Raw genomic sequence first — 12,581 nt, forward strand, 5'->3', positions numbered from 1 at the left:
GCATTTTTAAGGCTCTTCTTTTGTCTCATAAACATTCCTTTTTATTATCATATTTGAATTTATGTAGCAATTCAGGCCCTCCAGATAATAACCCTGTATTTCAGTAACAATATTTTTGAAGTATTGGCATCATGCCTCATTATATTAAAGAAATATCCATGCCAAATACCTAAACATGACATGGTTTTTGACTTGATCTGCAAGTTGGCAGTAGAAAAGGAAATTCTGTAGTACCTCTATATTAAGTAAATGCCATATCTACTTAAATTATCTAATATGTTACTGTAACCTACTTATGAAAACAGTAGTTTGCTTAGATGAATAGTCTATAAAATAGTAGGAACTGTTTTAATGCTGAAATGACCACAGAGCACACAAATGCCAAATTATATACAAAGGATTTTTCCTTCTTATACTCCAGAGGTCGTCATCAGTGGTTTCAAAAACAACTTGAAAATATGTCCTCTCCAATGACATTTGGGTTACTATTTTGTCTTAATTTACCTCTTCCCATTATTATTGAAATACAATTCAATTTTAAATATTTGTCTAGTTTAGGTTTTGATATTTGTATAGAGATGTCTTTGTAGTAACCAGCGGTTTATTATTCTTTAGTGGTTTGGGATAGGAAGCTGTTTTTATAGCCTTTGACATCTCATTTAAAAATAATTAATTTGTAAAAAAAAAAAAAAAAAAAAAATAATTAATTTGTTTCCTAATTTGCCATCTATAATGGGTCAATAGAGTAAAAAATCCTGATGTTGGCAATCAGCGGGAAGTTCTCTAGTGGATATATACAGAGCCTGCACTTTGGTCCAAAGAACCAGCTGCTTAAGCCTACAAGGAAGATGTGTGGTGAGTGTGGAAAAGGCCTGAGGCTTAATCATCTGTTTGCTCGTTGTGACTCAGGAGTGTGGTACAGCTGCCAAGAGAGCAGAGGCAACCAGAGGCCAGGCTGGCAGTGAGAACTCCCAGTAAACAGGGGGAGGCTCTTTCCACCCTGCACTCCCATCCCCAGCCTGGTGTCTTGGGGTCAGTTTGGGGTTCTCTAGTTAGCTGTATAAATGTTTAAGTGTTTAAAATTGGAGCTCATTCAAAGACAAGTGGTCAGGATGGAGAGAAAACTTGAAACCATGTTTATATAAGGAAGAGCTGGAGGAACTGAGGATGTTTATTCTGGAGGAGAGGGTACAGAATTGCTGTCTTCACAGATATAAAGGGCTGTCATGTAGAAGAGAGGTTAGATTTATTCTGCATGGCTCTGGAGGATAGAATAAGGGCCAACGGGGCAGATTTTGGCTCAGTTTAGGAATAGCTTTCTGCTGGTTACACATGTCCCTGAAAGGAATGAACTGCCCCCAAACGTAGTAATTTTGGATCTTGGGGACAAGCATACCTAGGCAGATGGTTGCTACTGTATTCCAGGGAACGTCCCATGAGACTGGACTAAAGATCTCCAAAGTCCTCCCAATCTAAGATCCTAGTTCACCATCTCTCCGTCCAGCAAACACATTTCTTGACCAAGCACAGTGCTAGGGGTGCGGAGACCTCCAGGCACTGGAGAAACCAGGCATGCAGATGGTGGCCACTGCACAGGGTGAGGAGTACAGTGATGGACCTGGTTGTGTGAGGTCTCAGAGTCCTGGAGAGGGCCCACGAATGCGATGCTTGGATGGTAGTGCCTGAGCTGAGTCGTAAGTAGTAGTTGGCCAGGTAACAAGTGGAGATAGGGCATCGCAGCAGGAGGGCCGAGCATGTGTAGAGGCCAGGATGAGAGTGTGGGTGCAGATGGACAGGGAGAGAATAAAACGGAGCAGGAGCTGGAGCAGAAAGTACTTTATATGCTAAACTGAGCATTTGGCTTTAGGAGTTGAAGTTTAGGAATAATGTAATCTGATTTGCATGTTTGAAAGGTGGCTCAACTGATAAGGTTGAGGATAGAGTGGTACCAACAGTGAAGTCACCCAGGGGCTCCTCTCTGAGTCTCAGGTTACTCACCCCTTATGTGAGGGGCTTGGACTATTCTGTAGTATTCTATGAGGATAGTCATTCAGTATCATCCTTTATAATTTCACTTTGATTGTCAAGCCTGTGGTGTTCTAAGTCTCACCAGCCTCTGGGTACAAATGCAATCACATTGGCGATAATACCCAGATTTCATTCACACTTCTCTATTTTGCTGCTTAAGACCTCCAGACCCCCCGAAACTCATATCCAGTTATCTCTGGGGCCCCCTGGGGATGTCCGATTGGAGAGCATAAGCAGACCCCTCCCGCTTCTCATTCTGTTGTTATCTGAACCCACCTGAGGGTGGTGCTTCCTCATGCCAATCCTCTGTGATGACACCGCGGTCTCTGCCTACCATAGATATCCCTAGAATTACAGCTTGCAGGGTGCTAAGGTGACACTGCACTCCTCATGGTCTTCACTGCAGCCCAGCCACACTGTTCCCAGCAAATGGGGGTAAACGGCTCACTTCCTCACTTCGTGTCACTTTTGGTCACCTGGGCACGGGAGTGGGACTGGGTAGGCTTGTGTCTCCCAAAATCCCTCTTGACAAAGCTCCTCTGGTTTTGGCCTACAAACCCAAGGCTGTGGAACCAATAGCTGAGAGAGACATCAGGGTTTTCTCTCCCTTCCAGTTTCCCCCAGTCTCTCCTTGTCCTGGCTCGTTCTCCTTCAGCAGCAAAATGAACTATAATCCCAGGGCTTCACTCTCTGGATCATCAAACATACATACACCCGAGATGATGATGATTATCATGCCTGGCACAGGGCTAAAAGCTTCTCATATACCATCTCATTTAATCACCCCAACCCTTGGAGATACATATTATTGGTATCCTCATTTGTAGGTGAGGATGAGGCTAAGAGGAATTAAGTAATATACTCAAACAATTGACAGAGCTAGAATTTAAAACCAGACTGGTCTGGAATATTCCAGGCACCAAGCTCTTAACAAGTCCCCAACAGTGGGACATAAAAACACTCATAATCTTATAACTTGATTAACAGTAAAGTGCTTACTTTGCTCATTTGTCATCTATGCATAAATTCCAAATTGGCTTTTGCATCCAGGGCTGGGAAGAAACAGTGGATGCTGCTATTTCCCACCTTTTGAAGACCTGCCTATCGAAGAGTTCCAAGGAGCAGGCTTTGAACCTCAGCAGCCAGTTGAGCATACCCAAAGACACAAGCCGATTGAAGAAACATATCACCTTGCTGTGCGATCGATTAGCCAAAGGTGGACGTCTCTGCCTAAGTACTGACGCAGCGGCTCCCCAGACCATGGTCATGCCAGGTAAGAGCTCCATTCATGCTCCCAAAACACAACTGTACTTTGGCCAAATTAAAGGAATGTGCCTGTGGTTGTACTTGGGGTTTACATTTCATATTAAAGTGATGATAGCCAAGAAAATTACTTTCACGTTTCCCCTCAGATATCCCAGGGTAACCACTTGGATAAATATTCTTGGGGTATTTGCTTGCTAGACATTTCTAGAATGGTACGTCTTTTTTCTTCCCTCTGCTTTTAAATATATGATCCATTTTGTTTTGCTTCTAACCAATAAAAAGTGGATTAGAGAATAAAACTATTTTTAAGGAAAATTTTACTAAATGTGATCTCACGATACCATATTTCATAAATGTAAATAGGATAATACAAGCAGCTAATATAGTCCAGATGAGTCCCATCCCTTCTGCTGTTTTCCTGGTTGTGGTCACCAGAATAAGGGGGAAGAGACAAAGAAAAAGACTGGAGATCAGGAGACATGAGCAGGCTTCAAGGCTGAGGCCTCTATGTGTCAGGGGGAGAGAGATCCAGGTTGCCCAGACCTGGGCAGTCAGTGATGACCATGGGCATCCAAGTCAGCCCTTCCCACAGTCAGGGGCTGAGCCGTCAATAGCGCTGCATTCGGTCCTTTAGAGGCCGCAACTCCCAAGTTCCGCTTAGCTCTACTTAGTGTGTCTCTTTATGGCAGCAGCAAGGAGCATAAGTAAGTGAATTTATTAAACGCAGCAGCGGTAGCATCTATTTCCTCCTAAAGCAAGGACCATAGTATGGGAAGTGGTGTGGAGTTTTTCATCTTCCTCCTTACATGCGTTTTGTACACTTACTGCCCGCCCCCCCATGCTGATGTTACTGCTCATATAACCTGGATATGTTTCTTAACTTTCCAGAGTCTAGTTTCTCCTTTCAAAGTGGGTATAATAATGCCTTCCTTGTTGCTAGGGCATTATATGTTTGTAAAGCACCTAGCACAATTCTTGGAACAGAGATATACTCAAAAAATTCAAACTATAATTATTACCATTGTACAGATGTATGCATAATTCACCTTATAAATTTGGGGTGGAGAGAACGGCTGGCTTGGGACCATGGGATTCTGTACTCTATGGTTTGAAAATTTTTTTGCCTTAATCATACACAGGCAGAACCTAACTTTCATTCCAAAGTAATATTTCTAATGTGGCATCTCAGAATAGAATTGCCTTCCTACTTAGAAACAGTTCTAATAGTTTGTCTTAATTTAGGTCTTCTTCATCTTGCCCTTGTTAACATCCTCCTAACTGGTCCTTGGGCCTCGATTCATCCATCTCTGTCCACTGTTAGGATGATTTTCCTAAGAAATAAATATGTAGGCTTAATGAGATACTAAATGAAAAATATTCACTATAATCAGCAATCAGTATATGGCTCTCCCTCCTTTCTTGCCAATTGGAGAAACAAAGGAGGCTTGAGGGAGAAGGCCAAATACATAAAAGGGAAAGCTTAAAAAGAGATGGACTGACCCCCTGATTGGCTGGTGTGTTTGTCAGTGCAGGCCTTGGTAGCCCTGCCTTGTCTTCCCCACGTCCTTGTTGGAGCCTCTTTGGAAACAGCCACTGGGAGTCCGGTGGCATTGCTGTGAGCAAACACCTGGACACCTGGAGAGAAACGATGCTTCTTTAGTCACATTTATTGATTATAGAACTTTAGACATTTGTTTAAATAACTAGATTTGGAAGCAACTTCAGGGCTGTGTCCTTTGAAACCCTTGATGTAAAATTTCTGAATGTTTGGAAGGAAGAGGCAGAGGAAAGGAGGAAGAGAAGGAAGGGAGGGAGAAATGAAGGAAGATGGAAAATGTGTTTGTTCACAAACCAGGAATCTGGAAGCCAGGTGTGTGCCTGTCACACTAGTCTAGCCGAGTTCATCCCGTTGGAGAGATTGAGGCTGTGCGTATTTGTCGGTCATAATTGCTTGCTTTTACTTAATGATGACCCACTTTTTGACTTTAGTTGAGTGACTCTCCCTCCCACCTGCCATATCCAATCATGATAGCAAGTTCTTAAAATTTGTTAAATCAGTGCTCTTCGTCATTACCATGCTCCATTATTGCCTATAATACCTTTCCTCCATAGAGCTCAGATTTTTCACATACTTATTTCTGTACTTAACACGTTTCTGAGGTAGAAGAAACATGTAGAATTATTGCTGTTTTACAAATAGAAATTGAGTTAAGGAAAGCTAAATATCTTTCCCAGAGTTACATGGTTACCAGAAGGGTTAGGTCTAGAATCCAAATCTTGTAGTGCACTGTGCTTCCCTCTAGACCACACAGACCACACGGTACAAATATATTTCTAGCCAGAGCCTCCTCCTGTGTGAGCTATTCTTGATCTGGCCTTGTTTTCACTTAAATTGGCCTAGAATTGTGGGAGGAAAAGGGCAGAAATTTCACACAGTCTCTTTTCTTTGCTATGAGGAATATAATAAGGATTTACCCTGTATTTGCTTTGTGCTTAATTTTTATTATCTCAGTAGGTGACATGGTACCATTATTACAGAGATTATTTCTGCGTTATTTCTGCTTCAAACCAGTAGTTGTGAAATTTCTGATGTTTAGCTATAGTAGTTGTTTCAGAATATGTGAAGGTAAAGTGGCATATTAGAAAGGAGTAGATTACTGAACACATAAGCATACAAGCATTTTTCACAGACATGATCTTTTTTTAATAGCTGGGCAGGAACTCAGAAATCATCTGGTTTACTTCCCTCTCTTAACAGCTGAGGTAACGAAGGCGCTAGGAAGATGAAGTGACTTAGTGGTTGGTATTAAAAGGCAGGGATGTGTGTAATTTTACCATGTTCCCTATTAAATTACAGATGAATCTCAGAATAAAAAACTCTTGGTCTTCTCTAGCCTCATGACTTTATGAACCCAGCACCTTGGATGTGCCCTTTCTTTGCTCCAGTAAAGGCCATGATGACGACATCCTCCCTGGCGTCCAGAATTTGAAAATCTTTCCCACTGGGAATTACCTTATGGACTTCTTTGCCTCACATTTCTCCTGCTTGCCTTTATCAACCTTCAGCTTCTCTATCAGGATTTAGCCTAATCTTTATTGGGTATTCTTTTTATTACAGAACCATCAAACTTGTATTTTTCTTATCTGTACCTCTGTATTCACATCTTTCAGCTGGGGAATATTGCATTTTCATTAAATGTCTTTTTTCTAATCTCAGTGGTATGTATTCTACCCTTAGAACAAGAGTTACAGAGGGCCACCAGGGTAGTGTTTTAAAAAAAATCTGAATGTGAATGCCTTTAGTTGCCTAGCTGGCTTTCTCATACCTGTTTGTTACTTGCTGCAACCCTGCAGGTGCTTGAGGCTGAGGTTTACCTTAGATTGCTAGTGATTATAAAGTATGGAAGGTTCGAGACTAATTGGTATCAGAAGAAGACTACCTGAAACTGGAACCAACATTTCATTGTTTTCATTAGGAAAACAAAAGATTTGTTTGAAAAAGAGTAAAGTTAAAATCAACAGTAAGTTTATCATATATTTGCCAGAATTGATGTTATGCCTGCAATTTTGTGCCAATTCTTAGAGACAGCAATGAAGAAATTGCGTGAGGTTTTTGTTTTTGCTTTGTTTCTGGTATGATGATGGACACTCAAATTTGGCCTAACTAGCACCTTCACAAAGAAGGTAATTTTTAGGAAAAAATATTCCAAGGCATTATCCATTTTCCTAGGGATCTTTCTTTGATCTGCAAACCATTTTCTTCAGAAACATCTATCATGTCATCATTCTAGCCAATTTTCTTCTCTTCATTGTTAACTGGACCAATTGCCAGATTTTCTTTTTTTTTTTTTTAACATCTTTATTGGAGTATAATTGCTCTACAATGGTTTGTTAGTTTCTGCTTTATAACAAAGTGAATCAGCCATACATACACATATATCCCCATATCTCCTCCCTCTTGCGTCTCCCTCCCACCCTCCCTATCCCACCTCTCTAGGTGGTCACAAAGCAAGGAGATGATCTCCCTGTGCTATGTGGCTGCTTCCCACTAGCTATCTGTTTTACATTTGGTAGTGTATATATGTCCATGCCACTCTCTCACTTCATCCCAGCTTACCCTTCCCCCTCCCCGTGTCCTCAAGTCCATTCTCTACATCTGCATCTCTATTCCTGTCCTCAATTGCCAGATTTTCTCCGGGTACTGTCCTTGCATGTGATACAAGCGGTTCTCTAATAACACTTTAACTGCATTGCATCTTGCATCATTTGCAAGGTTTGTAATTTCCCTCTGCAGCCCATTTATGCTGTATTTGCAACAGTTTCCAACAGTTGGTGAGAGATGAACCAATACAAAAAGTTGATAGCAGATGGGGATTCCTCTAGTGTTAAATGTGGAAAGATACTGGAGTAGAGACTAATTTTATAAGTGGCCAATTCGTTTTTGAGTGAATATCTTTGTATTATGCTTTTGCTTTTTTATGATTACAATTGGGATAATTAGAACATCTATAAGTAGGAGAATCCCCCCTCCCCAAAATTATGTATGTAAGAATTTAGAAGGTGCTAGCCTGAATTCTGATCTCATGTGCTAATGTGACATTTCAAAGCAATGGAGAGTGGACAAGGTGAATTAATTGAAAAATGTTTCTGGGAACAGGCCAACCATTTGAAGAAAAAATAGATTCCCTAGCCCATTCTGTGTGCCACGATACATTTCAGATGGATAAGAGATGTAAACGTAAAAAAAAAAAAAGGAAACACAAAAACACACAATGAAATAGAGGTAGATACATAGACATGGAGGTGCAGGATAAGTCTTTCTAAGTAAGTCAATAAAGGCAGAAAGCAAAAGACAGAGCTTCAGTGATACACGTCTCAAAATCTGGTCCAGACGCATATAAACCGAGGTGTATGTTAATGATAATTATACTGGGTGCCACAGTTATAGGTGGTGTCTGAGTGTCCTCCTGCTAGTTCTCTTCCATATAATGTGTACATTTTCGTACAAATAACGAATATAACTTTTGTAAAAAGAGACTGTGATAGAAAATGCCAACAATAAAATGACTATAGTTGTATCAGAAATGGTGGTAAGGAAAAAACAAGGACTGGTGTCATAAATCAGGAAATTAATGACTTTTATGTTATTCAAGGGCAATGACCTGTATTTATGGGGCTTGTTTGTATTTCAGTTCTGATAAAGAGACCCAAGTACTTTGCAGGACTTTGTGCAGCTAGTTTATGGATTCTGCCTCCTTCCTACCTCTGCCTCTCCTCTCCAAAAGTAGGCCAAATCATGCAAGATATTGATCTCTGAGCACTTTTTTAACCTTTTCCCAAGTGGCTACATAATTGCTAAATTGGGTGAACACACAACCCCCTTGACTGCTCTGCAGCCTTTTTCAGTAAGACCATTTCCTTCTTAAAACGTTTTCATTCCTTGGCTTCTCTTTTACTGTTGGAAACTGTTCCTGGCCCCTGCAGGCTTATCTTTTCCAGTCTGCTTTATGCCTTCTTGTTCCTTTTTGTCTCTTGACTATTGGTGTTCCATCTTTATGCTCTCCTGGACGATCTGATCCAACTACCACCTGAATTCCATGTGCCTCTAAATTTGTACCTTTCTGTCTGGCGTCTTCCAGGTTTCACATGTCTCCATTAATACCCCACAGTCCTCTCCAATTCCACATGCCTGAATGAAACTCATCTCCTAGGTGTGCCTGATCTCAGTCGATGATATTACCCAATGCCCAGGCCAGCGTCCTCAGAAACAATCTTGAGTCTGTTTCCTTTCCTCTCCATGTTCAGTCAGTTACCAAAACCTGATGGTAGCACCTCCCAAATATATCTCTTTTCACTGTCCACATTGCCATTACATTACTAATGCTCTTATCTCCTATTCAGACTACTAAAATGACGTACCAATAGTCTTCTTGTATTAAAAATCCTCTTTTATTTTTAGTACTACCATCAAAAACAAACAACTTATGAATGTTCATAGAAACATTATAATCAAAAAGTGGAAACAATCCAAATATTCCTCAAATGATGAATGGATAAATAAATATAGTATATCCATACAGTGGAATATTCTTTAGCAATAAAAAGAACTACAACATGGATGAACCTTGAAAACATTATGCCGAGTAACAGAAGCCAGTCCAAAAGACCATATATTATGATTCCATTCATATAAAATGTTCAGAATAGGCAAATTCATAGAGATAGAAAGTATATTAGTGGTTGCCTAGGCCTGGGGGCGAGGTTGGCATGGGGAAGTGCATAGTGATGGCTAATGGTATGGATTTTCCTTTCTTGTAGCTAAATCTGTATACATCCATAATGAATTTATACTTTTCCATGAATATGAGTTTCTTTGGAAAAACAGGGATATGGGTATGTTACTTCTCTGCTTGAAAATATTCCACAGGTGTTACCTACCACATTAAATCAAAAGTTCTAAGCCTGAAATACAATGCTCCTTACTAAATAGACCCACATTATCCTTCTACCCTTATATTCTGTACTTTCTTCCTTAAAATCCTTTACTAATACTGAATTTCTCAGTATTTTCCAAATACACCATGCTTTGTAAGCTTCTATACTTTTAAATAGTTTCTTTGACTTAGAGAGTCAGTCTTTAGCTGGTGGTAAAATTACCACTAATTTCTGAAGACCCAGAAGAAATGATATTCCACAAAGCATTCATTGGCCTTCCTGGCACTACTTGTTCTTCTGTGCTTCCCTGGTCTCTGGTATATGGCTTTTACTGTACTTATTGTAGGGTACCATTGTTTAATATTTTTATTTCATCCCTTACCACTGTATTAGTTTGCTAGGGCAAACTAATAACAAAATACCACAGGCTGGGTGGCCTAAACAACAGAAATTTATTTTCAATCACAGTTTTGGAGGCTGGAAGTCCAAAATCAGGGTGCTCATAGTTTTGGTTTCTCCTGAGGTCTTTCTCCTTGGCTTGCAGATGGCCACCTTCTCTCTGTGTCCTCACATGGCCTTTTTCTCTGTGCATGCACACTCCTGGTATGTCTTCCTCCTCTTATAAGGACACTAGTACTTTTGGGTTGGGGCCTCACCCTCATGACCTCATTTAACCTTGATTACCTCTTTAAAAGCCCTATTTCCAAATACAGTCATACTGGGGGTTAGGGCTTCAACCTGTGAATTTTGGGGAGGACATAAGTCAGTCCATAATACCTCCAGATAGAAAGTAAGTGCATGAAAGACTCAATATATTGATATATTGTATTCTTTTTTGTGAACACAGCATCCTACTTATGCCTGGTATATATATAGTTGATGCCCATCATATCTTTTTTAAACTTCTTATTTTAAAATAATTACAGACTCACAGGAAGATGCAAAAATACTACATAGAATCCCATGTACCCTTCATCCAGCTTTCCGTAATGGTGATATTTCATAGACTGTAGTATAGTATCAAAAATAGGAAACTGCCACTGGTCTACCTTATATTTCAGAATGAATCAGTGGAGCTGTTTCAAAAGAGGCTAAGTCTTGAAGTAGGTGTGAATTTTAGACTTTTAGAAAGGATAGTGGCAGATATTATAGATAGAGTTGGTGATCTAAGCAAGGAGATATGGGTCTGTAAGTAAACTGGTTAAGTTTCAGATTAGAAATTCAGTTTGGTAGATCAGTAAGCATCTTTTTTTTTTTTTTTTTTGGTGGTACGCGGGCCCCTCACTGTTGTAGCCTCTCCCGTCGCGGGGCACACGCTCCGGACGCGCAGGCTCAGCGTCCATGGCTTACGGGGCCTAGCCACCCCTTGGCATGTGGGATCTTCCTGGACTGGGGCACGAACCCTTGTCCCCTGAATCAGCAGGCGGACTCTCAACCACTGTGCCACCAGGGAAGCCCAGTAAGCATCTTTTGATATAGGAACTTGAAAAGCTGGATAAAAGAGATTGAGCATGATGCAAATGGTGATGGAAGCTATTAAAGATTCTTAAGCTGTAAGTGATTTATGGAAAAACAGTGTTTTGTTCAATTTAAAAAATGGTTTAAAAAACAAAACAAAACAAAAATAACCCCCAGTGTTTTAGAAATACTAATCTGATGGTGGTATGCAGGATAGAGAGAAGTATGACGAATAGGGATGAATATAGATAGTTCATCAAGTTCTTTAGTTGCCATTGATGGAAATGATTAAGTTTGTAATTTTGTTATGAATAATGTGCTTCATTTCAAATACAGTGAGCTTGAGATGATTAAGATGCATCCAAGAAAAGAGATATGTCAATAGCTGGATCTGAGGGATTTGAGTTGAAGGGAAAGATTAAAGCTTGAAAGTAGATTTTAGTATCCTCAGCTTAGAGGTCATCATTGCAACTTTGCAATTGGATGAACCCTTTGGTAGTGAAGGCAGAAGCTGGGGAACACTGGATTTGGGACTTATCTGCAGAGCCAGACAAGAGGTGGATTCTACAGGGAGGAAGTGAATTTCAAGGAATTCCCAGAAGAGGTTGTGTCAGTACTATAAAGGACAGAAGAAGGTCAAGGAAGATCCTTCTGTAACTGGACGGAACAGTATAGGAAGGCAGATAGAAAAAGAAGTAAATAGGCTATGATCAAGGTTTTTATTTCTTTTCTTTTTCTTCTCTTTAGAAAAGATATTTCAAGATGTTTGAAGGTCAGGGGATGGTGGCAAGATGAGAGTGCTAAAATCCAACATTCATGTTAAATGGGAACGTTTGAGGAGGCAGAGGAATAATCTAGAATACAGGTAAACTGAAAAGAGTTAGTATTTGAGAAGAGAAAAAAATGAGAACCCAGATATAAATTGGAAGTGTAGGGAGATTTAAAGAAAAGAAAGTTTAATGAAGTCCAGCCACATGAGCTTTGGAGAAATAGAGTTTTATAATAATCTGTGAGCAAGAAGGGGTGAATGGTGAGGTGGTAAATTAAGGTTGATTTGCCGTAGCTGCTGTGGGAGGGGCAAGCTCAACCATTTAGCAATTGTGCAGCTACTTATTCTTCTGGAGCCATAGTTTCCTCACTTGAAATATTGAGGTAGCACCACCTTGTTTTGAAATAACACACTGTTTCAAAATTGTTTTGAAAATCAAACTATATTGTTATAAGTAAAGAAAGCATTCAGTTTTTAATAGGATGGTCATAATTATCCATTGTAATAGGGAGTCCATACTGGGATGAATAAAGGTTAGTGGAAGAATATTTGAATCCAGGATTAGAGTTGTATTTGAGAGGAGAAGCAATTAGGAGTAACTATCCGGGAAGGCCTATCATCAAAG

General features: G+C 40.1%; 1 protein-coding gene across 7 annotated transcripts in view; it reads left to right on the forward strand.

Moving 5' to 3' along the window:
* BBS9 (Bardet-Biedl syndrome 9) overlaps positions 1–12,581 on the forward strand; it is a 439,924-nt gene that overhangs the window by 374,468 nt on the left and 52,875 nt on the right. For all 7 annotated transcript variants that reach the window (XM_073809810.1, XM_073809813.1, XM_073809807.1 and 4 more), the window contains one exon: positions 3,079–3,301. In XM_073809810.1, coding sequence (XP_073665911.1) covers positions 3,079–3,301 — 223 coding nt within the window. The remainder of the gene's footprint in view (positions 1–3,078; positions 3,302–12,581) is intronic.

This window comes from Tursiops truncatus, chromosome 9 (genome assembly GCF_011762595.2).
Source record: "Tursiops truncatus isolate mTurTru1 chromosome 9, mTurTru1.mat.Y, whole genome shotgun sequence".
NCBI classification, from domain to species: Eukaryota; Metazoa; Chordata; class Mammalia; order Artiodactyla; family Delphinidae; genus Tursiops; species Tursiops truncatus.